The 26,995-nt window shown below is 57.8% G+C and overlaps 1 protein-coding gene across 8 annotated transcripts; it reads left to right on the top strand.

Annotated features, from left to right (window-relative positions):
• Nucleotides 1-653: 653 nt before the first annotated feature.
• Nucleotides 654-25,074, top strand: CLUH (CLUH binding protein of NUMT mRNA). 8 transcript variants are annotated; one of them, XM_055403642.2, is made up of 27 exons: nucleotides 654-768; nucleotides 2,618-2,748; nucleotides 11,423-11,625; nucleotides 12,565-12,736; nucleotides 13,723-13,875; nucleotides 14,068-14,192; nucleotides 14,274-14,428; nucleotides 14,511-14,636; nucleotides 14,904-15,051; nucleotides 15,215-15,307; nucleotides 16,427-17,121; nucleotides 17,832-18,055; nucleotides 18,154-18,258; nucleotides 18,396-18,496; nucleotides 19,253-19,405; nucleotides 19,498-19,560; nucleotides 19,641-19,885; nucleotides 20,066-20,150; nucleotides 20,270-20,423; nucleotides 20,537-20,676; nucleotides 21,480-21,560; nucleotides 21,645-21,770; nucleotides 21,853-21,974; nucleotides 22,258-22,351; nucleotides 22,432-22,566; nucleotides 22,641-22,714; nucleotides 23,602-25,074. In XM_055403642.2, the coding sequence occupies exons 3-27, from the start codon at nucleotides 11,437-11,439 to the stop codon at nucleotides 23,786-23,788; spliced, it is 3,945 nt and encodes a 1,314-aa protein (XP_055259617.1). In that variant the 5' UTR covers nucleotides 654-768; nucleotides 2,618-2,748; nucleotides 11,423-11,436; the 3' UTR covers nucleotides 23,789-25,074. The 8 variants fall into 8 exon arrangements, with proteins under 8 accessions (XP_055259617.1, XP_055259609.1, XP_055259601.1 ...); XM_055403634.2 differs by lacking the exons at nucleotides 654-768; nucleotides 2,618-2,748 and adding an exon at nucleotides 3,366-3,595 and having other exon boundaries at nucleotides 13,723-13,866; nucleotides 18,157-18,258; XM_055403626.2 differs by lacking the exons at nucleotides 654-768; nucleotides 2,618-2,748 and adding an exon at nucleotides 3,366-3,595 and having other exon boundaries at nucleotides 13,723-13,866.
• Nucleotides 25,075-26,995: the final 1,921 nt, after the last annotated feature.

The following is a 26,995-nucleotide window of genomic DNA, read 5'->3' as shown; positions in this document are numbered from 1 at the left end:
AACAGAGGAACCTGGCGGGCTACTGTCCATGACACGACTGAGCGACTTTCACTGGTGGTCTAGTGATTAGTGTTTGCAGTTTCATCCGTTCCGTTCCGTCGCTCAGTCGTGTCCGACTCTTTGCGACCCCGTGGACTGTAGCCTACCAGGCTTCTCCATCCATGGGATTCTCCAGGCAAGAATACTGGAGTGGGTTACCGTTTCCTTCTCCAGGGGATCTTCCCGACCCAGGGATCGAACCCGGGTCTCCCGCATTGGAGGCAGACGCTTTAACCTCTGAGCCACCATAGCTGTGGTTCAATCCCTGCACTGGGAATTCCTTCAAGCCTCGTGGTACCTCCAAAAATTTTATTTTAACCCACAGATGTGGAAGTGCCTACCTGCATATTGATTCCTACCCAGTGTATCCCAGTGGGGGAGACAGGCAGCCATGGCCACCCCATCTCAGTTCCTAGCTCCAGCCTCTGGGGATCAGATTTGAGCCCAGGATGAGCTAAGATCAGACCTGTAATAAATCCAAGAAGTATGGCCCAAGCCTTTGTTTGTCCCTGGCCTTTTATCTCCCCAGGCAGCTGGGGAACAGACGGCTCCCCGCTGTGTAAACATCCACCCAGGACTCAGGGATCCCCATGTTCAAGTAGAGAAAAAGGAGAGAGGAAGAGGAAGGTGGAGAGGGATTGGCCTTAGGGTCCTTCCAGACTCCTCTGGGGTTGCTGGGCTGAGCCCAGAGTCACACCGCAGAGCAGAGACATGCAGTGTCAGCACCAGGTAAGTCCCAGATCATTTTTTCAATCTTTTCATTTCATAGATCTGGAGACTGACTGTCACCCCTTTCCTCCAGGCAGCTATGCCCGCACAGGTTGGGGTTAAGTGGGGTGGAGCATTTCCTCTCTTCTGGGTTCCTAGAATCAGGCCATTGAGCTAGGGGACTCCTTCCTGCAATCCCGTGGGGTTGGGTTCCAGCTCACCTCTCCACCCCTTTGGGAACTCTGAAAATGAGGGGGGGAAGTAGCTATGCCCAGCTGAAAGGGCCCATCCATTTTAACAATAATTAGGGAGGTGGGAAGCTTCAAACAGATTAATTATATAGGCTGGATTTCAACCTTGATAAACCTCCCTTTGTATTTACTTAGCATCTTTACCCAGGGGCCATAAAGACAGAGACAGGGAGTCAGCCTTGAGGATGGAGAGGGAGTTAACAGGAGCCTGCCAGGGAAACGGGAAGAGGATTCATGAGAGCCAAGTTGCAGGTTCTCAGGTGGCTGGGACTGCTTAGTCACTAGGCCCCTGGACTGACTGGTCATTAGCGCTCTCAGTGACAGCAGGCACTCACAGACCTTGAGCATAAGGAGGACACAGGAGTAAGGCTAGGGCAAGGTGGAGGCTGGTGCTCAGCCTGGTGGGTCTCAGCTAGGCATCATAGAAACAGTTCGAAGCTCTGGATACAAAGGTCAAAGCATACAGCACACAAAAGGAATATCTGCACGGAAAGCCCAGATACTATAAATAATGATGGGGTTGAAGGTGAAACCCCATGGGGGCCTCTAAAGGATGGCTTGACTGCCTATACCCAGGTCCTCCATTTAACCAACTACTGTGGATTAAACACTATGTTTCAAGCTCTGGGGAGATGCTGGGGATACCCAGATAAATAAAGTACAGTCCTTGACTTCAAGAAGTCCCCTGGTCTTCTGGTTCATCTCTGATCTTCCTGTAGCACTGAGCTCTCAAAAGCTTCGCTTAAAAGATAGAGTGAATCACCAAGTATTTTACACTATCTAAAGTGCTTTGATGGGCTTCCCTGGTGGCTCAGAGGTTAAAGCGTCTGCCTCCAATGTGGGAGACCCGGGTTCGATCCCTGGGTCGGGAAGATCCCCTGGAGAAGGAAACGGTAACCCACTCCAGTATTCTTGCCTGGAGAATCCCATGGACGGAGAAGCCTGGTAGGCTACAGTCCACGGGGTCGCAAAGAGTCGGACACGACTGAGCGACGGAACGGAACGGAAAGTGCTTTGATGACCATTATCTCCTCCCAGCAACTAGGTGAGAGGTTAAACAAATGGATGTTTTTATTTGACAGAGGAAGCTCTTGCAATTCAGAGGAGTGAAAGTCAAGTGACTTGCTCAAATTTTCTAGAAGAGACAAGGCAGAGGTTGCAGGATGCAGATCACCAATCCAACTCTGTGTCAGGTTCATGCACCACCTGACTGCGCACCTTCCATGTGGTGGGCTGTAATCAGGCCTTGCTTTTATTTCCAGCCTTCTCACGTATGAGGAGTGCTCCTTATCCCTCACACGGCAACCACAGCGTTTCTCATCTTCCTTTCTCTTGCTTAAATGCTTAATGCCGCTTACTGGTTCCCATTCCCATCACTGGTACTCCAGGACAAAGTCCACTTTCCTTTGCAATTTTTATGAGGCCCTAGGCCTGCCCCAGCCCACCTCTGCAGCTGCAGCTTCCCAATTCCCAGTAGTTCTGGAATATGTCTTAAGGGCTTCCCCCATGGCTTCCTGGCCCTGTGCAAGGAAGACCCTTCCACTCTCTGAAGAACTTCAACTCACTCTCAAGACCTGGTAAAATATCACTGGGCAGCATTCTCTGACCTAACTTCTCAGTCCCCAGGAGGCCACAAACATCCGAAAACATGAAGGACTGTAAAATGTCCAGGCTGTGGATTTAGCCTAGCCCAGCTAAAGTCTTTCTCTCGGTGTGACCTGGATCTTAGCTTCCTCCACTCAAAATTGGGGTAAGTACCAGCCTGAACTGAACTGAACTGAACCAGCCCAGATGTGAGGACTCGTCTGGTGGAGGGAGGGGGGGCGTCCAGGCTCCTGAGGCCCGTTGTGGCTCAGCACAAAGTTTCGTGGGCCCTGACACTTCAATTAGCCACCTAACACCTTGCCTCTTGTCACCATGCCTTAGGCTACCTTCCACGCCCTCCTAAAGAAACCTTGGGGACACCAGCCCCACTCCTTCGAGGGACTACGGGAGGCTCGAGGAGGGGTCGCTGAGGGTCAAGTTACCACTGCAGATTACAGACCGCGTGGTCATTTGGCAGATTTGCAACAGGAAACCATTGGGGGAGGAGACAGTATGCAATAGCAGTCCTAGACTAGTCTCCACCCAAGGTCAAGGCGCCCGCCCGACGGGCGACGAACCGCAAGGACGCCTCTCCGTAGCCCCGCCCCTCGAGGGCGCCCGAAGCCTATTTCTCGCCAAAGCCAGGGCGCGTTCCCTTTAAGGCGTTCCAGAAAGTCACCGCGTTGGTACACAGAAAACGAGGCGTGGTATATTTTGTCCCTCGCGGGCCTTCGTGGGCCGGGCCGGGCGCGAGGGCGGGGCAGAGAAGCGGCGGTGGGGTCAAAGGCTACAGCGCGCACCACGTGGGCCGGTGACTCCGTCCTTCCCGCAGCGGCAGCGGCGCGCAGGGCACTTGGGTTAGTGGCGCGGCGGGCGGCGCGGATAGCCGAGGCCGACGCCGGCTCCCGCCGCCATGGTCATCAAAACGGACGAGTTGCCGGCGGCAGCCCCGGCGGACAGCGCTCGGGAGCCCAGCTCGCAGGCCGGTGGCAAGGGGCGACCAGGCGCGACGGGTGAGTGGGGCCAGGGCCAGGGGGCAGCAGCCGAGCGGGAGGCTGGACCGGGCCGAGTGCGCGGGTGGGTTTGGGGTGGCGCGGGGACCGCCGCCTTTTCTCCGCGCCTGACCGGGTCGCATCTCGCCGAGCCCTCCACCGGGCGCCCCCCCCCTGAAGGTCACCTTCACTGTCGCCCCCGGCTGCGGCCCGGACTTCACACACGTGGGATCCCGGGGAGGGCAGCGGCGGCGAACACACGCGTGCCGGATCGTGGGGACACGTGCGCGCACACGCGGTTTCGGGGTGCGCCGGCTCCGCAGATCGGTGGACTCGGCGGCCCCACCCCCTACGCGCCCGGCCTTGGGGAACTCCCCCGACTGGGGTCACTTGACACTTGCTCCGTCTAGTACCCACTTGCCTTCAGTATTCTTAGCGTTCCCTGTGCACCCGGCTGCAGCCTTGCGAGTTCGGCTCAGCTTGGGACTTCTCAGGCTTGGTCTGTGGGAAGACCGCAAGTTGAGAGTGTGTTTTTAGAGGGGTTTCTGTGGTTCATTCCCAGAGGCAAGGCTTTAACTCCTGCAGACTCTGATCTCCCCGCTGTTAGATGTCGGCCTGGTGGGCAGACTTGGAGCGGGGATGGGGGGGTGCGGGGCGGGGGTGTCTACCTATGTATGGGGGCAAAGCCAAACTCCTTGGCAGGAGGTAGTGTTTGTGCCAGAACTTGATCATTAACCCGCCTTATTGCGAAAAGTGGGTCAGCCCAGGGTTGCTGTTTTTAAGGCAAAGGTCGTCAGCATGGAGTTGATCTCAGCTCTTCCCCTTGGGGACTGTGTGGCATTGACTTTGGGAGTGGCTGCAGTTTTTCTCGGGTGGGGACTGCCTCTCTCCCGGGCATCCTCTGTTCTTTCCATCACATCTTTGACTCCAGCTCTGAGGCCTGGGAGCCCCTTCCCAGCCCCTGGGCTGTCTGCTCCAAATCTTTCTCAGAGCCTCAGGGCTGGGATATATTCCTCTCTGCCCTGGGTGGCCATGGGAGTGCGGAACTAACCCTGCCTTCCACTCCCACAACTTTCCTCAAAAGGCACTTGTCATCTTCATCTCCCTCCCCAGCTTCAGTGAGTCAGGATCAGAGCAGGGCATCCTGATGGGCTCTCTGGTCCTGTAACGGGCCACAGCCAGGTTCGCTGGTGGTGGGGCATAGGTACTGTGGCAGCCTTGTTGATTGTCTGAAGAAGGCCAAGGTTTGGGCAGAGTGACAAATGCTGATGACTCCAGCCTGCCAGGCTTCACCCCAGTGAGGCTCTGTCTGAATCAGTGGAGCAGGCTAGATAAGAGCAGGCTGATTTCCTCTCCAGCAGAGAGACCTGAAGAGATGAAGCGACTTGCCCAAGGTCACACAGCCATTTAGCATTTGGATTTCCAGCTCCTGGCCAGATTACCAAGGCTGCCTTAGCCTGTCCCAGAGGAGGCTGGGAGAGGCATGTGGGCTGGGCTGGGATGCTGAGAACTCAGGGCCTGGGAGAGAGGAGAGTTGGAGAACAGTTGGACTCTGTTTGGGGCAACCTGGGTCAGGGGCGCATCCAGCTAGCTATTCATTTAGGGGAAACTGGAAGCCTACTAGCAGGTGGAACATGGGCTCTCGAACCCTCTGGGAAGCTTTATAGAGCCAGAACTTGAATTCCAGCCAGCCTGAATTTATTCAAAGGAGGATGGGACTTTTATGGAGACTCTTCCCAGCAGACCCTCACCCAGGTTTCTGACCTCAGAACCCAGCTCTGGCAGACTCTTTAGCCCCCTTGAGGAAGTGATCAAGGCCTTTTGTGGAGGGGCAGGGGGAGGACCAAGGGTCAGTTGCCTTCTTAGGAATAAAAGTGCTTTTAGGGGTTAAGAGAGAGAAGGCAATGGCAAGCCACTCCAGTACTCTTGCCTAGAAAATCGCATGGACAGAGGAGCCTGGTGGGCTGCAGTCCACGGGGTTGCAAAGAATCGGACACAACTGAGCGACTTCACTTTCACTTTTCACTTTCACACATTGGAGAAGGAAATGGCAACCCACTCCAGTGTTCTTGCCTGGAGAACCCCAGGGACGTCGGAGCCTGGTCAGCTGCCGTCTGTGGGGTCGCACAAAGTCAGACGTGAATGAAGTGACTTAGCAGCAGCTATCCCTGGTGGCTCAGAGGTTAAAGCGTCTGCCTCCAATGTGGGAGACCCGGGTTTGATCCCTGGGTCAGGAAGATTCCCTGGAGAAGGAAATGGTAACCCACTCCAGTATTCTTGCCTGGAGAAGCCTGGTAGGCTACAGTCCACGGGGTTGCAAAGAGTCGGATACAACTGAGTGACTGAACGGAACGGAGCAGGGGTTAAGAGAACAGGCAGGTTTTTCAAGTTCACGGTGGTGTGTCAAGTTCCTTCTTCCTAGGGGAGGATTGCTTGGAGTCCAGGCCCGGAGTGGAGGGACAGGGGGCTGGCAGACTGGAGAGGAGCTTGGGGGTTTACGGGAGCTACTGGATGGTACCCTCCAGAGCTCTTATTTTGGGTGGGCCTGGGCAAAGCAGCTGAGGGAACACTAGAGCCTTCCCAGGCCCTGCAGACCTGATTCTGGCCTGGGTGGGGATGGGAAGGAGGCAAGCAGATGCCTACTTCCTTAGGGCCCTCCTTAGACTGCCTCCCCCCACCCCTTTCTCTTGAGCCCCAGGTTCCTGGGATGGGATGATCCCTTATGAGGCCTTACTTCCTGCCCAGAGCCTCACCTGCAGAGGTTTTGGGTGGGGCAGGGCCGGATCCTGGCACAGTCTACTGAGTGAGGCCATGCCAGGCTGGAGAATGCACACAGGAGCCACTTGGGATGGCTTACGTTTCTTTTCTAACTCCTCTCTGCTGCCCATTGGATCCGTTTTCTTCCAGGCCAGGGCAGGGCTGTGCTTTATCTCTTCATTCTAGTCTGGCCAGTGAAGACTTGGGGTTGGGGGGTGTGCCATGCTGTTTGGGCAACCCCTTCCCCTTCTGCAGAGGATCTCTGTTCTCCTTCCTTACAGCCCAGATCCTGAGGGGTTTCCCCCTGGGATGAGAAGGCATGAGTGTGGAGGCTTGGGAATGGATAGAGGAAGGGGTTCCTGTTTACCCGGTGGGGGCCACAGTCTATGGGGTGGCACTCAGGCCTGGGCTTGGACCTCTGACAGACCTGGTCTTTTCTTGACCTGGCCTGGCTGCCTGTTGCCTCTGAAACCTTGGGCAGCCTGCTTGTACTTAACATTTTGGAGTCTCAGTTTCTTCAAGTGATATGGGCTGGTCGAGCTGATGGAGGGACCTGCCGTGAACCGGGCCTAGAGTGAGCCTTGGCTCTGTGGTACAGGATGTGGGTGGTGGAAGCAGCTCCTCAGGGGTCATTGCCAGGCTGCCCCGCCCCGCCCTCCTCTCCAGAGGGTTAGGGCGTGTTTGGGGAGGGTAGTGGGAGCAGAGGGGCCCTGCCTGGCCCTCTGTACCTTCCGCTCAGGGTGTGCGAACCAGAAACCCTTGGTGGGGGCTGCAGGGAGCCAAGGGCCTGCTGCGTGCCAGCCCTTCAGGGCTGTCTGGACAGGACTGGAGGGGAGGGAAGGGGGCCTGAAGAGGCCTGGCTCCCCGCCCCCACCCTGGTTAGTATGGATGCCAGAACAGTCCTGCCTGGGCCCTGGCAACAAGTCAGAGGCCCTGGGAAGGCGCCCTGGCGAGGCTGGGCATGTTCCTTCTCCACCGCCGCACGGCCTTGGGTCTCTTGCTGCCAGCTCTGTTTTCCCCAGGGGAGAGACTTGGTTTTCTCCCGGCAGCGCAGGGGCTGCTGGGAAGGGAAGTCGGAGCCTGCCAGCTCCTTGGTGGAGCTGGAGGCCAGGGCACTGGTGCAGTTGTCCTCTGGGAGTCTGGGGGCCCCTCCCCCGCCACCAGAACGGGTGTCTCCCAGGAAGGGGAGAGCTGCCAGGTCACCTGCAGGGGGCAGCATGAGCCAGAGGCCCCCGCCGGCCACTTGACCCAGGAGGAGGCAGACAGGGCACTCAGCGGCCACCAGTGGACAGGGGGCGGCCACCTCATGGCCTGGGCCCGGGTCTGCGCCAGCTGTTGCCGGCAGCTGGCGGAAGCAGTCCTGCCCACCCCCACTGGAGTTGGGGCAGAGGAGAGGACCCCCTTGCTGGGCCCTACCCCTGCCAGCCAGTTGCCGGGGCCCTCAATCCGGAGGGTCCCAGGTAGCCCAGACGCCGGGTTCTCCTGCCCCACTAACTGCTTCACCAGCAGTGACCCGCTTTGGGGGGCATCCAGGGAGGCAGGCCTGAACCCTGGTGGCAGCTTTACCCGGGGTCCCGGAGCCACCAGGGCCTCCTGGCCCACAGCTGTCCTTCTGGCCGACCTTGAGCAGGATGCAAGGCAGGGGGAGTGTGCCCTTCCCAGGGCCGCCCCGGCAGGCCTGGCCCCACTGAAACCCGAAGCCAAGCGGAGCTCCAGCCCGGGGCCGACCAGCTGCATGGGGGCCAGGGTGGAGGCACAGCCCGGAACGAGGGACACGGGCAGTGCCGGGCCTGAGCCGCAGAGCGAGGGGCCTCGCTGCCACGGAGGTCCCGTGAGTCCAGAACCCAGGAAGGGGCAGCGGCCGACCACACCAGGTGGGCTGTGGGGGCAGTGAGCTGGCCTCTTGCGGGGAGGTCACTGGACCTTGATCGGGCTGTAGGGAGACCCTCAGGGTCCTTTGGAGGAAAGAGGAAGGGCAGGGCAGCCTGTCCTTAGGGGAGTGGAGGCCCCTGGAAACCAGCCACATGCCTTTGGAATCTGGTAGGGCATTGCGTGCCCCCTGGGGGGGAACCTGGCATATGGTGCCTGCCTCCTGGGCAGGGTCCCTGGGCCAGGGACGGGGAGCAGGAGCTATGAGCGCCCTGGCCCTCCTCTGTCCTCCCGACCCGGACTCAGGGAGCACAGGACACCTGTCTGGGTCCAGGTCTCTGACTTCCCGCTTTTGGGGTCTCAGACCTCAAAGCGGCTGTGCCATACTGGGCGGGGGCCCCCTCGTCCCAAAGGCTCATCAGCGAAGCACAGCCTTTCTCAAGGACTCGGTGGGGGGAAGGCCTCAAGTCTGTCACATCTCTTTCTGCATTTTGAAAACTGACCAACCACCACCCATCTCCCACCGCCCTGTGCTGTCTGCATTGTCACGGAGACGGCCAGGTTCTCCCTTCCGGGCTGGCTGCTCACTTTCCGGGGGCTGGGGGTCACTGTGCCTGGGGCTGTGGGTTCACTCATAGGAGAGGTCCTTGTGGTTCTTGGGGGGAGGAGGGTGGGACTGTATCTGAGTGCCTGATGGTTCTGTTTATCACTAAGTTGAGGGAACATGGTAAGAGGGAGTGGCTTTTCTCCAGGTCAACCCCCCCCCGCCCCCCGCTGTGTGCCCTTATGTGCCAGGCTTATCTGGACTTTTCTACCCTTTGCCGAGGTGATGGTGGGTCTGGGTAGAGCCCACACAGCTCTGTGGAGATGTGCCCCATCCCCACTCCTCACAGCAGGGTAGGGACGAGGAGGTGGAGTCCAGAAGGGATCACTGGGGTCCGGAGCAGACCCAGCGAGCTGGTCTATCTGGAGCTCACAGATAAGCGCGGGGCCTGTCTGGCTGCGAGGTGGACCCAGAAGGGAAGGCCCCGCGGGCCAACGGGGCATCCAGGCAGGCCTCTGTTGTGCTGGAGGGCTTCTGTGAGTTCTTCCTCTGCTCCCCAGGGTCGGGGTTGGGGGGTCTCCTCTGTTCCCCCTAGTTCCTGAGGGAGAAATGGAAGGTGTTGTCACTTGCTCCTCCTCTCCCCACATGTGAGTCCACTGCTATTCACAGATGTTAGGCTTTTACAGTAATTAATTCATTAGTGCCTTTCTGTTAAGTGGGCAGGACAGAAGGAGGGAGACAGAGCTGATAGTGTGAACAGCCACCCTGAGTGCTGTCAGGCATCATTGGTCAGGCTCCAGGAAGGAGGTGTCTTTCACCTAGGCCTTGACGGATGAGTAGGAGCCTGCCAGACGGAGTGGTATGTAGGGGGCAGCACACCAAAGCACAGGTAGGAGGCAAGACGTGTGGTCTGTTCCGAGATTCCTGCATAGTTTGGGGTAGTTTTGGGTACCTTGATGGAGAGAACGCAGGAGCTGAGAGGGACTTTAGACCCAAGACGTTTGGATCCTGTAAACAGTGGGGAGTGTTAGAACATTCCAAGTGGTACCTTTTTATTGTTTTTGGAAGATGCAAATGGCTGTGTTTATTTGATTCTGTGGGTTTTCATTTACTCGTATTAACCATTAATTATGCAGGTTTACCATTAATTGAAACATTTTATGTTTTTACTATGGTCACATTTAACATCAACCTAAAAAGCACTTTATTTCAAAAAGCGATTATCTCTAGTGACCAGAATTTCATTTGTGGAAGCACAAGTGTTGTCTTTGGATCACATTTAAGCTACTCCTCTAAGGATATGGTCATACCATGAAAATGAAGGTTACTTATTGATTTCAAATATAAAATATGAACAGTTCACAAAGTTGCTCAGAGAATTTGCTCCCTACAGTTTCAGGGTCCTAGTTTTCTCAAAAAAACTCCTCATACATTTTTTTTTCTAAATCATACCCTAAAATAAACACTAGTTAAACAATTGTGTCATACAATAAGGAAGGTACAGACTTATAAGGAAAAGGTTAAATCAATCGTAATCCTATTCAGGGAAAGCCACTGAATCCTGGGTCTTTTAGTCCTTCTACTGGCAAAGATGTAAATGTGTGTATACACACATAGTTAGGACTAGTACATATACTAGATGTCTTTGTTTTTAAGTACAATTGACTTACAGTGTTAATGGTTTTTGATTTTTCTTAATTTTTTTTTTATTGCACTGGGTCTTCATTGCTGCTTGCAGGCTTTATCTGGCGTAATATGTAGCAGAGTTTATCTTACGGGCAGGGGCTTCTCACTGTGCTAGCGTCTTTTGTTAGCGGAGCACAGGCTCTAGATGCACAAACTTGAGTAGTTGCGGCTCATGGGCTCAGTGTTGTGGCACACGGGCTTGGCTATTCCGCAGCAAGTGGAATCTTTCCAGACCGGGGATCAAACCCGTGTTCCCTGCATTGGCAGGCGGATTCTCACTGCACGACCAGGGAAGTCCCTGCGATGTTATGTTAATTTCAGGTGTACAGCAAGTGGTATTCTTGAAATAGGGAAAATGGCCTGCAGTCGTCCTGCAATTAGGTTGGGGTGTGGTGGGGGGCATTTGCAGAGCAGCGGCTGGTTTGTGGAAGATGGTAAATTCCACGCTGATGAGATGAGTCTGGCAAGGCCTTGGGGATGGCCACACATTGAAAACCTGGATCATGGATCACATGAGCTGTGAGGTGGGAGGGCATTTAGAATCACAGATAAGGGTGAGGTGGAAATGAGGAGTGGCTGGGGCCTGGGACACCCACAGCTGGACTGCGGGAGAAGTCGAGCTGGACAGGAAGGGACCAGAGTGTCCATCAGGGAAGAGGGGGAAGTGAATGTGGGGAGGGTTGTTGAAGCCACTTGCATTGGTGACTCTGGGAGAGTTGTCTGAGGGAGACTGATCACATGGATGCAAGACGGGGGTCCTGAGGAGAGATGGGAAACGGGTGCCCGGGGCGTGGAGGGTGCAGGCAGGAGGCTGCAGGTGGCCGGGGAGGGGGGTGCCAGGAGGAGTTGTGTGCCTGGGGTATGGTGGGCCTGGGACAGGGCCGGGTCTGGGGAGGACAGGCAGACACCATTCTGTAGGGCGCTGCCCACCCTGGCTGGAGGCAGACCTCACCAGCAGGGCCCATCTGAATCAGCCCCCTTGTCCCCTGCAGAGCTGCCTTCAGTCATGCTGTTGAATGGGGACTGCCCAGAGAGCCTGAAGAAGGAAGAAGGGGCTGCTGAACCACCCCGGGAAAACGGGCTCGATGAGACCGAGCCGGGAGAGGAGACCACCGGACAGGAAGTCATCGTCATTCAGGACACAGGCTTTTCAGTAAAGATCCTGGCTCCTGGGATCGAGCCCTTCTCCCTCCAGGTAAGATAGCAGAGGGGTGCTGGGGGCTGGGGCCTGTGAGGCGGGATGAGGATGGCAGGAAGCAGAGTCCTCTGCCTTCCAAGGTCACTTACGTGGTGGACGTGGGAGTCCAGGTTCAAACTGCTGCCCCATTGCTAGGGGCCAGATCCCAGCTGGAACTGCCAGCCCTGTCTAGGGATGAGTACAGTAGTGGCTGGCTAGTACTGGGGTCCCAGGGCTCCCCAGCCTCGGGTATGTCAACTCTCTGGCTGGAGTTTGACTGTCTGCTTGAGAGAAGAGGGGTTACCCTGGTGGTTCAGGGTTAAGTCTGCCTGCAATGCAAGAGACCCTGGTTTGATCCCCTGGAGAAGGGAATGGCTGTCCACTCCAGTATTCTTGCCTGGAGAATTCCATGGACGGAGGAGCCTGGCAGGCCACAGTCCATGGGGTTGCAAAGAGTCAGACACAACTGAGCAACAAACACTTTTACCTTGGGAGGAAAGAGGTATTGGGCATCTCCAAGAGCAGAGCCTCCCCAGAGGTCTTGCAAACGGACTCACTGGGCAACCAGATGAGGCCTCTTGCATCTTCTAGGCCCACAGGCTTGAGCCCCAGGCCACACCTTCCTGAAAGGGGAAGTCATAGGGAGGAGGCAAGATGGCTGTTTTCTTTTCCTTGTTCTTACACCTCTGCTCTGTTCAGAGTCTAAAGGAGTAGTTGAAGCTTGTGGGTAATGAGGCCAGGCTGTGTCCTGCACATGTATATACACCCTGCATGCACGCACACACATGCACACACACACACAGGTCCAGGTGGGCATGGTACTTACGGGCAGGGCCTGGACTTTACAAGCCACAAAGGGGAAAACATTTGAAGCATTGATTTTCAGGGACCCACGTATTTTGGGCTGGGGAAACCAGTATGTTTTCACCAGGGTGGTGGGGGCCTTCTCCCTGGCAGGTCTCCCCCCAGGAGATGGTGCAGGAGATCCATCAGGTGCTCATGGACCGTGAAGACACATGTCACCGCACCTGCTTCTCATTGCACCTGGATGGCAACATGCTGGACCACTTCTCAGAGCTGCGCAGCGTGGAGGGGTTGCAGGAGGGCTCGGTGCTACGCGTGGTAGAAGGTTTGTCTGGAAGTCGAGCAGCTCCCCAGGGGGGGGATGGGACACGAGGAGGCGGGGCCAGGTGGCACTCTCCCCACCCCGCCCCTCCCACTGGCATCTTGGTATCTCTGTGTCATGGATGAGCATGTAGAGGCTTGGGGCAGTGTTGGACTTGTGGCAACAGGACAAGAGCACAGGTCTGCTTCTCTGGTCCTCTCCGGCACACCCTCCAACTTCAGGGGTTAAATATCAGAGTCATAATTAAAAAAAAAAAAAAAACAGTAGCAAGCAAGTGCTTGAAATCAGCCCATACAAATTTTATAGCGATAAAAGTTCAGTGTCTTAAGGAAACTGAAGTTTCATGGCTCTTGAGTAGGAAATTCAGGCCCCTCATGGAGCAATCAGTTGGCATGATGAGGCTGGTCTATTTGTTAAAATAAAAAAGAAAAGATCCCATAAACTTGGGTCACCTGGGAAGAGTGGCACAGAGGTTTCAGGCATGTCACCCAAAGAATGGATGTGGGGGAAAAGTAACTCGGCTGTGCCCAGACTTATCCAATTATGGGTCCTCCCACCTGCCTCTGAAGAGCCCTCATTATGATTTCCTGAAACGTGAGTTGGGGAGCAAGGTTGAGTCCCGTAAATCCTCTGGCTGCCCTGGGGGAGGGCTGACCTGGGAGAACTGGACTGAGCCTGTGGGGACAACCTAGCCACTGCGACACTCGTGGACAGAGAATTAGGGGGCATCTGTGGGCTGCCATGGCCTGTGTGCACTTCCAGAGGTACTTCTTGTGTCCTTTGGCAGACGGTTCTTTGCAAATAAGGATCCCTGCTGATAGGCAGATATATGTGTGGAAAACAGATTTCCAGCCTAGGTGTTCATAAGGGAATCTGCAAGTGAAAGCCTAAAATTGAAAATCAGTGCTACCCCTGCTTGTGCTCAGGCCGACCTCTCTGCTGGGGAGGCTGTTGCCCTGGTAATGCCCTGCCCCTCCCCCTCCCCACAGAACCATACACAGTGCGAGAGGCCCGCATCCACGTGCGCCACGTTCGAGACCTGCTCAAGAGCCTAGACCCCTCCGATGCCTTCAATGGGGTTGACTGCAACTCCTTGTCCTTCCTGAGCGTCTTTACCGATGGCGACCTGGGAGGTGCAGGAGGTGTTGGGGCTGGCGGTTGGGCAGAGGGGCTGGGAGCAAGTTGAATTGGGCCCGGTGAAGGGGGCTGGGGGCCTCAGCCTTCCCACCAGAGGGAAGCGGGACCAGAGGCACCCAGGCCAGGCCTCTTGAGCTGGGGAGGGTGTTGGCCCCCCTGGGCCGTTGTGTGCTGACCACCAGCCTCGGGTCCCTCAGACAGCGGGAAGCGGAAGAAGGGCTTGGAGATGGACCCCATCGACTGCACACCGCCCGAGTACATCCTTCCTGGGAGCCGGGAGCGGCCATTGTGTCCTCTGCAGCCCCAGAACCGGGACTGGAAGGTGGGAGCTGGTCTCTGGGGACGGGGGCAGGGGACGGCCCACCAGGACGCATGGCCCACTCACGCGCAGCCCTTGCCACAGCCCTTGCAGTGCCTGAAGGTGCTCACCATGAGCGGCTGGAACCCACCCCCCGGGAACCGCAGGATGCACGGGGACCTCATGTACCTGTTTGTGATCACAGCTGAGGACCGGCAAGTCAGCATCACGGCCTCCACCCGGGGATTTTACCTGAACCAGTGAGTCCCTGTGCGAGCCTGTGGGGAGCCCGCAGGCAGCCGCCTGGGAGCTCCCGACACAGTGATCGCCCTCTCTCCGCAGGTCCACGGCATACCACTTCAACCCCAAGCCTGCCAGCCCCCGCTTCCTCAGCCATTCCCTGGTGGAGCTGCTCAACCAGATCAGCCCAACCTTCAAAAAAAACTTTGCCGCCCTGCAGAAGAAAAGGTAGCGCCTCAGCCTGTTGGTCCCTCATCTCCCAGGGTGGGTGACCTGGACGGCCTGGAATCTAGCACTTCTGCCCTAAGAAGCTGGACACGCAGCACCCCAGAGCCTCCCACCCGAAGCAGCAGCCCTGGGACAGGCGGCTGTGCGCCCCGGCTGGACTCTCCAGGGACAGAGCCTTAGTGGGGAGACAATGGGGCCTTGAAGAAGGGGCCCAGGGCAGAGCTCTGGGCTCATTGGGCCACCCCATCTCCCCTCTGCTCGCGGCAGGGTCCAGCGCCACCCCTTCGAGAGGATCGCCACCCCATTCCAGGTGTACAGCTGGACAGCCCCCCAGGCAGAGCACGCCATGGACTGCGTGCGGGCGGAGGATGCCTACACCTCCCGGCTGGGCTACGAAGAACACATTCCCGGACAGGTGCTTGCAGCCATCCCCGGCTCCTCTCTCCCTTCCCCTGCGGGGCCCAGGCTGGGTTCTCGGTGCCTTGTAGGGCTGCACAGGGTGGCAGGGGGGTGTGACTAACCCGAGCAGGTGGTGGGGCTCAGGCTGAGCTGGCCTATCCCTCCTGGTCTCTCTATAGACCCGGGACTGGAACGAGGAGCTGCAGACCACACGGGAGCTGCCTCGGAAGAACCTGCCTGAGCGACTGCTGCGAGAAAGAGCCATATTCAAGGTGCCCGTGGCCCCTCAGGCCTGACCAGCAGTCTCAGGCCCGCCAGCCACCTCCCCACTGGTTTTCTGTGGATAAGAGGGAAGCTGGATAAGGGCTTCTGTGGATAAGGGCCTTCGGGGACCTTCCAGGCCATTCTGCCACTTTCCGCCTCCCAGCAGACAACCCCAGCTCCTTTTTCTGGCCTCTCTGAGATGTAGAGTCTGGGGGTTGGGGTTGGGGGCAGGGAGCCACCTCCAAGATGGGCTGAGTGATGCCCACGCCCATTTCCCTCCCAACGCAGCCATATGGGGACCTGGGCACACGTGTCCTCCTGTGATGTCCTCAGTGCTTTTGCTGACAGATGAGGAAAAAACAGTGCTTTCGGGGGAAAAAGCTTTAAAATCTCCCATAATTTTACTAGAGATGATAACGGTAAAGAAATATAAATATCTGGGTGCTCACTTTGCCAGGCACTGGGCCGGGTGCCGGGTAGGCTTGCAATCGCCCGGACTCCTTATAGAGGGCGGTGGCTTTGTTTTGGCTGCGCTGCTAGGCATGTGGGATCTGAGTTCCCTGATCAGGAATGGAAACCATGCGCCCTGCAGTGGAAGCGCGGACTCTTCACCACTGGGCCACCAGGGCAGGCCCCTGAAGGTCAATACTTCTATGTCACCTATAGCCACAAAGACAGATCTGAGAGGTGATCCAACAGAGGTCACCTGGCACATAGTTGGTGGATCCCAGACCCACCCAAGTCCTCCTGCCCCCCACAATCACTGAGCTCTGATATCTCTTGAGTATTTGATAAAAGTGAAAGTCACTCAGTCATGCCCAACTCGGACTGTACAACCCATGGGATTCTCCAGGCCAGAATGCTGGAGTGGGTAGCTGTTTCCTTCTCCAGGGGATCTTCCCAACCCAGAGATCGAATAGGGTCTCCTGCATTGCAGGCAGATTCTTTACCAGCTGAGCCACCAGGGAAGCCCATAAGTGTTACATTTTTTCCGAACTGGGGTTTCTGGCACTTTTCCAAGTGTGAGAAAACTTCGTCCTGCTTACCTCCACTAGCCCCAGGTGAGCTTGGCCAGGTGAGATGAACGGACACCGCAGCTCCCTCACCCTCTGACCTCCGGCCCCCAGGTGCACAGTGACTTCACGGCGGCAGCCACGCGGGGCGCCATGGCGGTCATCGACGGCAACGTGATGGCCATCAACCCCAGCGAGGAGACCAAGATGCAGATGTTCATCTGGAACAACATCTTCTTCAGCCTGGGCTTCGACGTTCGCGACCACTACAAGGACTTTGGCGGGGACGTGGCAGCCTACGTGGCGCCCACCAACGACCTGAACGGCGTGCGCACGTACAATGCGGTGGATGTAGAGGGGCTTTACACACTGGGCACGGTGGTGGTGGATTACCGGGGCTACCGGGTCACGGCCCAGTCCATCATCCCCGGCATCCTGGAGCGGGACCAGGAGCAGAGCGTCATCTACGGCTCCATTGACTTCGGCAAGACGGTGGTGTCGCACCCGCGGTACCTGGAGCTGCTGGAGCGCACGAGCCGGCCGCTCAAGATCCTGAGGCACCGGGTGCTCAACGACCGGGACGAGGAGGTCGAGCTCTGCTCCTCCGTGGAGTGCAAGGGCATCATTGGCAACGACGGGCGCCACTACATCCTGGACCTGCTGCGCACCTTCCCCCCCGACCTCAACTTCCTCCCCGTGCCCGGCGAGGCGCTGCCCGAGGAGTGCGCCCGCGCCGGCTTCCCCCGCGCACACCGCCACAGGCTGTGCTGCCTGCGCCAGGAGCTGGTGGACGCCTTCGTGGAGCACAGGTGGGCGCCGGCCTGCGGCTGCGGCCTCGGCAGGGAGGGCGGTGCTGCCGTCTGACCCCAGACGCGGCAGGCTTTGGGGAGTGAAGAGGAGCGAGCTCTGGGCCCATCGCTGTGGCATCCAGCTCCCCCACACAAGCAGATGCCCGAGAGCTTCATGTAGATGAGAAACCAGCGAGACCGGGGGCTTTCTACTGAAGTGCTGTTTCCTCAAGAAGCATGTGGACATCTGCTTAGGCGTTTCTGACCCTCCCAGTGCCATGACCCTGGGGTGGGGGGATACAGGTGGGGTCCCTGCTGCTGGCGCTCAGTGCTTAGGAGTCAGCCCATCAAATGTCCCGTGCCAGGAATAATTCTCCCTCTCAAAACACCAGCGGGGTCCCTGGTGCTCTCAGGAGCCCTGACCTGCGTGGTGAGCCAGCCCCCCACCCCCACGTACACACCCAGCTGTCTTCCTGTCTGGGAAAATCCCCATTTTTGCTCTGACCTGCTACCACCTGGTAGAATGGCTGGGCTGGCACATGCACACATGCATGGACACTTGTTCCCTGGACAGGACAGGACGTGTCCCTGGCCCCACATCCTTAAGCCCAGCAGGGCAGGAGCTGGGGCCTGGCTCAGGTCCCCCTGCAGCCAGCAGGAAGCTGCCAGACCGGTGACCTCCTAGATGCTCCTCTCCCATCCCCTGCTCCACCCCATCCACTGTGCCCCAGGTACCTGCTCTTCATGAAGCTGGCAGCCCTACAGCTGATGCAGCAGAAGGCCAGCAAGATGGAGAGCCCCACGTCACTGGAGAATGGCGACGCCCCGTCCTCAGAGTCCAAGCCTGAAGACCCCCCAGCCCCCGAGGCAGGAGGCGAGGAGGAGGGCGGCAGTGCTAGTGGCCTGGCCAAGGTGAAGGAGCTGGCAGAGACCATTGCCTCGGACGACGGGACAGGTGGGGCTGCTGGGGGAGCCCCAGGCCATGGGAGGCTCAGGCTGCTACCCTACTCCTGCGGGAGGCGGGGCAGCTCCTAACAGGCCGTGTCTTCACAGCAGACCCTCGGAGTCGGGAGGTGATCCGCAACGCATGCAAGGCAGTGGGTTCCATCAGCAGCACAGCCTTCGACGTCCGCTTCAACCCTGACATCTTCTCACCGGGTAAGTGGCCCTCAGGGGCCCCAGTGCTGGGGCCTGCTTGCCTGCCTGAATGCTGCTGTCTGCCTGTCTGTGTGTCTGTCTGGTGCCTGCCTCTCTTCTGCCGGCTCACACCTCCTTGCTCTCCCTCCCGCCTGCAGGAGTGCGCTTCCCTGAGTCCTGCCAGGAGGAGGTTCGGGACCAGAAGCAGCTGCTGAAAGACGCCGCTGCCTTCCTGCTCTCCTGCCAGATACCTGGCTTGGTGAGGGCGGGGTGGAGCAGGGGGTGGCACGGAGGTGGGGCAGCGAGGGTTACAGCCTCTGGGGCCTCATTCGCCTCTGGGAACTCATGGAGCCTTTGCAGGAGTGACCTAAGCCTCCTGACCTGCGAGGCAGACAGGGGGAGTTGTTATTCCTGGAATAGGGCCACTGACACAAAGGGGCCAAGGCAGGCATCAGTTGTACCCTGGGTGCCCTCCCTTGGGGGCTGGCAGCAGGGGTCTGGTCCTCCAAAGCCCCCGTGTGAGGGGATGGCAGACAGAGGGCATAGGAGCATCTTTACCCACCCCCACCCCCAACAAGCTTTGTCCGGAGTCCCTGTGTGTGTGCAGAGGGCTTGCTCCCTGCTGACGCAGCCCTGAGCTCGGGTGTCGTGCCTGTTCCCTGATCTCTGAGGCTAGCCTGCCGTGCCCGCTGCTCCAGGGCCCACAAGGCAAGGCTCAGTCTCAGTGAAGCCGTGGCCCTGCTCCTTCCTGTGCCATCACAGAGGAGCCTTGCTGCCCCCTCATTGCTGTTTCCCTGCCGGTGGGCCCGGCAGTCACAGGGTGACTGTGGCCTGTGCAGAAGGCCGAGGATGAGAACTCACATCCTTTCTCTCCTTTCCTCTTCCTGACTGGGAGCCGGGGGTCTTAGTCCTTTCCTTCCTCAGGGCCCCAAAATAGCAGGAGCCCCCATTGGCAAGACCTGGGGCAGGAGGAGGCGGAGGGGGCTGGGGGGGCCTGACCTGCTGCAGCCCGCAGGTGAAGGACTTCACAGACCACGCGGTACTGCCCATGGATGGGGCCACGCTCGCCGAGGTGATGCGCCAGCGTGGCATCAACATGCGCTACCTGGGCAAGGTGCTGGACCTGGTGATGCGGAGCCCGGCCCGCGACCAGCTGGACCACATCTACGTGAGTGGTGCCCGGGGTGGCTGAGAGACAGAGGCGGGGCGGAGACCTGGAGCCCAACCCAGACACCCCCCTTTTTCTCTGAACCCGTGCAGAAAATTGGCATCGGAGAGCTCATCACCCGCTCTGCCAAGCACATCTTCAAGACGTACTTACAGGTACTGCTGCTCCATCCAGCCCGGCTCAGGGAGGTGTCGGGGGAGCCCGGGTGGTGACAGCAGTCCCACCTCCCTTGCAGGGGGTCGAGCTCTCGGGGCTCTCGGCTGCCATCAGCCATTTCCTGAACTGCTTCCTGAGCTCCTACCCGAACCCCGTGGCCCACCTGCCCGCCGACGAGCTCATCTCCAAGAAGAGGAACAGGAGGAGGCGAAACCGGCCCCCAGGGGCAGCGGATAACACAGCTTGGGCCGTCATGACCCCCCAGGAGCTTTGGAAGAACATCTGCCAGGAGGCCAAGAACTACTTTGACTTCAGCCTCGAGTGGTGCGTGAGCGGGCGTGGCAGTGCAAGTCTCCGGCAGAGGAATGAGAGAAGAGAAAGGGGGAGCTGCGGGAGACCACTTGCTTGGGGAAGTGGGAGAGGGGGCCCCCGTGCCTAGGGGCTCGGGTGGAGGGGGGCAGCCGGGTGCTGGGCTGCTCAGGCCCACCCTCCGCTCCTCCCCAGTGAGACGGTGGACCAGGCCGTGGAGACCTATGGGCTGCAGAAGATCACGCTGCTGCGGGAGATCTCCCTGAAAACCGGCATCCAGGTGGGCTGGGTTCGGAGCGTCCTGCAGGGTCCCCAGGGCCTCAGGAGAAGCTGGTGGGGTGGTGCTGGCCACGTGAGCCTGGGCTGAGACTCCCTGTGGGTGTCGGGCGGGGCCCCCAGATCCTGCTGAAGGAGTACAGCTTCGACAGCCGCCACAAACCTGCCTTCACGGAGGAGGACGTGCTCAACATCTTCCCCGTGGTCAAGCACGTCAACCCCAAGGCCTCGGACGCCTTCCACTTCTTTCAGAGCGGGCAGGCCAAAGTACAGCAGGGTGCGTGCCAGGTGCGGCCGGCGGGGGGCTGGGGGTTGGTGGGGGCGGTGGAGAGGGCCCCCCCAGCCCAAACCCAGGCCAGCCCTGACCTTCCGCCCCCGGGTGCCCTGCAGGCTTTCTAAAGGAGGGCTGTGAGCTTATCAACGAGGCCCTGAACCTGTTTAACAACGTGTACGGGGCCATGCACGTGGAGATCTGTGCCTGCCTGCGCCTGCTTGCCCGCCTCCACTACATCATGGGCGACTACGCCGAGGTGGGCTTGTGCACCTACTGGGGGGTGGTCAGCTGGGCCCTGGGTTGTGTTCTCACCCCTCTGGCCTAGCAGGATGGGAGTGTCCAGGCAGGCAGAACTGGAGCCCTTTTCATCCCAGAGATGCTGCTTACCTGCAGGCCCCCCAGGAGGAGCAGGTGGAAACCCTGGGATGTGCTTGCTCTGCCTGTACATCCCTCCCTGTCCCTCAGTTCCCCTGCCGCAACAGCTGTGTCCTGGGGAGAGCTGCGGTGCCCGTGGACACGGTGGGAGTGATGCCAGGGCTTTCCTTCCCTTTACAGGGACAAGCGAGGGGCACATTCTCACTCAGTACCTTGTAAGCGCCCTGGAAGCTGCTCAGGGACTGTGCTGCTGGCTGTACTGTCCCGGGGCCTGGTGGTGTTCACCTGCCTTGTTAGCCCCCGAGTTTGAGGCTGCCTCCGGTGCGGGCACACTGCAGGTGCTCCACTCGCCTCCAGCCATAGGACCCCTCGTTTGTTTCGCCCTGTATGTGCCTCCTTGTCTTAGTATGAATATTTTTAGTACAACTTTAGATTTCTATGCATGTATTTGCATAGACTAAGACAAGTGTTTTAAAATGTGAAGCAACCTCGGGGTGGGGTGTAAACTTTCCTGGTCACAGCAGCTGGATTTTGACCACTTCTTTGCCTCCTTGGTGCAAAGTAAAAATAGAAATTGCAGCCAGAGATGAAGAGGCCTGAGCTGCCTGGAGGCTCATGGGCCAGACAGACAGGTGGGATGTGGGGCGGTGCCACCTGGGGATGACAGCCACTCACCTCCCCCAGGCCCTCAGTAACCAGCAGAAGGCCGTGCTAATGAGCGAGCGAGTAATGGGCATCGAGCACCCCAACACCATCCAGGAATACGTGAGTAGCGGCGGGGGCGGGGGCGGGGCCGGCGCGGGGGCAGGGCCGGCGGCCAACCTGACCTGACCAGTTCTGCCCCTGCAGATGCACCTGGCGCTGTACTGCTTTGCCAGTAGCCAGCTGTCCACCGCCCTGAGCCTGCTGTACCGCGCCCGCTACCTCACGCTGCTCGTGTTCGGGGAGGACCACCCTGAGATGGCGCTGCTGGACGTGAGTGCTGGGGAGGGGCAGCGGGACTAGCCTCCATCCCAGGGGAGTGGGAGCTGACCAGGGCCTTCCCGACTGCCCCTAGAACAACATCGGGTTGGTGCTGCACGGAGTGATGGAGTATGACCTATCGCTGCGCTTCCTGGAGAATGCGCTGGCCGTCAGCACCAAGTACCACGGGCCCAAGTCCCTCAAGGTGGCCCTCAGGTGAGGCTGTGCTGGGTCAGGGGGCAGGGCGACCCCGGGCCACAGGGTCCCAGGAAGCTCTTGAATCGAGGGCGGGCGCGGGATCCAGCACTCTGCCCTCCATCTGACTCCTGAGGAAATTTCTCTCCCCTTCCATCTCTTCTCTGAGGCTTGGACTTTGGCGTCTTACCCCTGGAGAGATCCCGGAGTGGGATTAGAGTAGCCCGCATATATCCCCATCAGTGCCCACCGGCCCGTTCACGTCCCTCCCTCGCCCCCCACCCCGCGCCCTGCCTCCCTACAGCCACCACCTGGTCGCCCGGGTCTATGAGAGCAAAGCCGAGTTCCGCTCCGCCCTGCAGCACGAGAAGGAAGGCTATACCATCTACAAGACGCAGGTGGGCCAGGGCGGGGTGCAGGGCGGGGTCAAAGGCGGGGCTGAGGGCAGTCCTCATCTCTTCCCGCCCGCCCCCTGCAGCTGGGCGAGGACCATGAGAAGACCAAGGAGAGCTCCGAGTACCTCAAGTGCCTGACCCAGCAGGCCGTGGCCCTGCAGCGCACCATGAACGAGATCTACCGCAATGGCTCCAGCGCCAACATCCCGCCCCTCAAGGTGGGTCTCCGAGCGGGGCTGGGTGGGCTCCTCCCTCCCCGGCCTCGGTGGCTCATGCTCCTCGCGCCCCTCAGTTCACAGCCCCCAGCATGGCCAGCGTCTTGGAGCAGCTGAACGTCATCAACGGCATCCTCTTCATTCCTCTCAGGTGAGGCCCCACTTGGACGTTGGCCTTTACTTTCTTGGTTTATTAACTACGGGATTGAGGTGGCTCAGACTGAGAAGTACAGCCCTCAGTGACTCCTTCCAGAAATACTCTGCATTATGGCGCAAAGAAAGATCTGTCATCTTTTTTCCACCTTAAGGTACAGAATTGTAGCAAACCAGGCACATAGGTATTTTTCTCCTGCACTTGATCGATCTTGACGATCATTTCATATCAGTATGTAAGGAGCTGATGGTAAAGAACCCACCTGCCAATGCAGGAAACTTTAAAGAAATGCTGGTTCAATCCCTGGGTTGGGAAGACCTCCTGGAGAAGGGCATGGAAACCCACTCCAGTATTCTTACCTGGAGAATCCCATGGACAGAGGAACCAGTCCATAGGTTTGCAGAGTTGTCCACAACTGAAGCTACTCAGCAGGCATGTAAAGAGCAGCTTCATTCTTTCTCTGAGCTCCTGGTTTGTCAGTGTAGGGATGTGCCTTAGCGCTGGGCCCTGGGGGTCTCTGTGAGCTCTTATACAAGCAGCAACAACCGTGCCCTCAAAAGCTCCTTATCCCGTCTCCCTCTCACCTGTATGGGGCCTGGGTTTGGCCCAGTCAGCTTTAGGGCATTTACAGTGGACCTGCTCCACCTTGCGCCTGTGTTCTGGGTGTGATCAGTGATAGGAGCGGCCAGAGTACACAGGGTTTAGGCTGGGTGTGAAGGCTGGATGGGAGCCAGGCCTTCACTGGAGGCTGGCAGGTGTGTGGAGTTCTTACTTTCACTGAAGTGCAGAGCCTGATCTTGTCCTAAGCTGAAGCAAAGCCAGGAAGGTGACGGAGGGCCCAGGCCCACCCTGATGCCCACCCTCCGCCCCATCCTTCTACTCAGCCAAAAAGACTTGGAGAATCTGAAAGCTGAGGTGGCGCGGCGGCAGCAGCTCCAGGAGGCCAGCAGGAACAGGGATAAGGCTGAGGAGCCCATGGCCACCGAACCAGAGCCCGTGGGGGCCTCAGAGGATGCGGGCGCCCAGCCACCGGTTGCCAAGGACCCTTCCTCCCCGAACTTGCAGGGGTAGAAGGAGAGAGACAGACGGACAGTCAGTCAGCTGCCCCCGGTGATCCAGACTCCAGGAGAAGGTGGCACGCCCTGCACATCAGGAGAGGAATCAAGTCCCTCTTCCTCCACGTTTCCAACCCCATCCCCACCCCCAGCATCCTCCTGGGACCCAGGCCTGCCTGAACCCCGAGATGTTCTTGCACTGGTTCAATGAATACACGCTGCAGAGGCCTCATGGAAGACATGCGAACGGAGTGTGTGGGCATCCCCCAGTTCCCAGCTGGGGGACAGGTGCCTCTGTGCAAGTACGTCCGTGCCCGCGAGTGCCCTGATCCGTCCTTCCTGACTTGTACATAGCCCCAAGCCGGTCCCCAGTGAGTGACGCGCGGATGGGATTTCTCAGGTCATTTGTATGTGTGACATTATGGCTGCTGCTTCTGCTGCCACTGCCCCTGGGTCCGATGTGACTGAAAGTCCAGGTCTGAAGCCAAAACAAGGGGCGCTTTCCTGTGCCCTGGGATTGAGGGGGCGGCCTGAGCTCTGCGGCAGGGCTGGAGGACTGGGGAGCACTTTAGCTTCGTGGCGGGGTGAGGGCTGCAGCATCTTTACTGATCGTGGTTGGGGCCTGGCCTGGCTGTGCTGGGGGTGGGGAAAGGGGCGGGCAGGGGCAGTTCCCCAGTCACCCCTGTGTCCAGCCCCGGCTTGTCGGCCCTCGGCCCCAGCAGGAGGTGCTGCCTCCCGCTTCCTGCACCCCAGCTGGGGCTAACCTTGGGGTCTAGTCTGAATGTATCCTTCTCCCTGTTGAACCTCAGCTGCCTAACGCACAGTGGGGGTGGGGGTGGGGGGGTTAAGGGAACTAGAGCTGAATCATGGATCCTGGGGGAAGAGTTACAAATACAGGAGTGATTACTTGTTGGTGGAGCCTAGCTCCCTACCTGGACCTCGGCCACACTGGTACCTTCGACAGAGAGGAGCCCTGGGGGTGGCAGGGAGGGGCCTGCAGAAGGCTGCAGCCCCCACAGGCCCCAGCTCCCCCTCTGCCGCTGGCCTGTGCTGCTTCTCGGCGGGTGGGGGAGACGGCCTTCCTTCTGAACTGGAGGGAGCTGTCCCCGTGCTGGGGCCTCTGCCTGGTGGCTTGGCGGGGAGCTGCTTATGGGTATGGTCTGTCGGAACACCTTGTTTCAAAGGGAGTGGGTGGGAGCTAGCAAGCAAGGCATCCCCACGGCTGATCAAGAACTTTTTCTTGTTTTTAAACCATCACGTCTTCATTTCACATTGGAATAAAGTGAGTTTTTGAAACCTGCTGTCCCAGCCTCTCCTGCGTGTTCTGTACAGTCTTATTCAATGGTGAGGATTGTTGCCAGAAGCAGTACCTAGTAAAAAGAGTTGAAAGCTCTTTAGGTCAAATTCAGGGTTATCCTTGTGTCACATAAGTGGGAGGAAGGGGGTGGACAGAGCCGCAGGCACCCAGCTGGGGTTTACCAGTCTAGACCTACGGCAAGGGCACACGGGTGAACAGGACGGAAACGAGACCGTCTCCTCTAAAGAACTCTGTGCGGTGCTGGCTGGGGTGAGGGGCGTTTCCAGGGGAGGCCCCAGGCCCTGCTCGGCTGTTGCATACCTAACTGGGCATCACCCTTGTCCCTGTGCTTGTCAGGAGGACTGGGCGCCAACCTTGCCTCCCTGCCCCAGCGGACTCCAGTAGAGGGATGTCTAAAGTTTGCCATCCTATGTAGGCCCTTGAGATCTAATGTCCTGGGGGAAGCAGAGCCCACCTAGGTGGGCTTGAGGGGCAGGACCTGTGAAGAGGAGGGAAGGGCTGTGGGGAGACCTGTCTCAAGAAGTGTCTCCAGCCGTAGTTCGGAGCAGGCAGGCACGCAGCCTCGTGCGGAACTCAAATGCCCCTTTGAATACTTGGAGAGTGCTTTGTGTGTGACATTATGGAAACAAAAATTCCAGTCCTGACGTCTGTTAGTTTTCTTGAGCCAACTGGAAGAAACGTCCCTGACATCCATGAGGTTTCCTTCTAAGCGCTGCCTAGCGATGCTCCCTCCCGCCCGCTTCCCACACCTTTAGTCTCCCGGTTGCATTCTGAACATGCGCCCCTTCTAGCCTTTATCCTGTGGACACTAGTCACAGCTGTGTGTCACAGCAGGTGAATGTGGGGGCATCACCTTGTAAAAGCTGAGAAGGGATCAGGTTTAATTACCGTTGTCCAGTCACCTGAGAAGCCCATTTTTCATGATTGATCCCTTAAAGCTTATTAGTGATGGCCAGTGTCTTTTGACAACCCGAATGACAAGGAGCTGTTTTATAAAAGACAGAGAGGTGTGAAATCTACTGTTTCTATTGGTTCATAGAGTTCGATGTTTTATGAAAGGGTGAACAGTGGCATCCAGGAAGGGTTAGTGTGAGAACTGGCATGCAGGTCTGTTCATGGAGATGAGGTTGAAGGCGTATGAGCCACGCCTACCTGCGCCTCCTCGTGGCCCCTAGGCTGGCCTTGCACTTTCTCTCCTTTCGTTCCCTGGTTGCATTTCTTTTAACGTGTTAACTTTTGCAACTTAAAAATAGTTTTAAAAGAATTGTTATTAAGTACTATCATCTGTCTCCACTCAGTCCTGCCCTCCAAACTCAGTTATTTTTGGCCGCACCAGGCTACCTGGAGAACTCCCCCAGGGATCAAACCCTCAGGGGAGGTGTGGAGTCTTAACCACTAGATCACCAGGGAAGTCCTGTTTGTTTTTTTTCAATTGGAGTATAGCTGATTTATTAATACAATTTTTGTCTATATGGTGTACAACAAAGTGACTGTTACACATGGATCTATGTATTATTTTTCATATTCTTTTCCCTTATGGTTTATTAAGGGTATCGAATATATAGTTCCCTGTGCTACACAATGGGGGCTTCCCTGGTGACAATCTGCTGGCGATGCAGGATACCTGGATTCCATTGCTGGGTTGAGAAGATGCCAATAGGACCTTGTTGTTTATGTATTTTACTTATGGTAGTTTGTGTCTGCTAATCGCAAACTCCTAATTTATTCCTCTCCGACCCCCCTTTCCCTTTGGTAACCTTTGTTTTCTATGTCTGAGTCAGTTTCTATTTTGTAAATAAGTTCATTTGTGTTGTATTTTAGATTCCATACGTAAGAGCTATATGGTATTTGCTGGATTATGTGACAACTGTTGAACCTTTTTAAGGAACTACCCTGCTGTTTTCC

This window comes from Moschus berezovskii, chromosome 20 (assembly GCF_049115385.1).
Source record: "Moschus berezovskii isolate FMDL1 chromosome 20, NW_MosBer_1.0, whole genome shotgun sequence".
Lineage (NCBI taxonomy): Eukaryota > Metazoa > Chordata > Mammalia > Artiodactyla > Moschidae > Moschus > Moschus berezovskii.
Note: the sequence above shows the minus strand (reverse complement) of the source record. Positions and strands in the feature narration are given on the sequence as shown.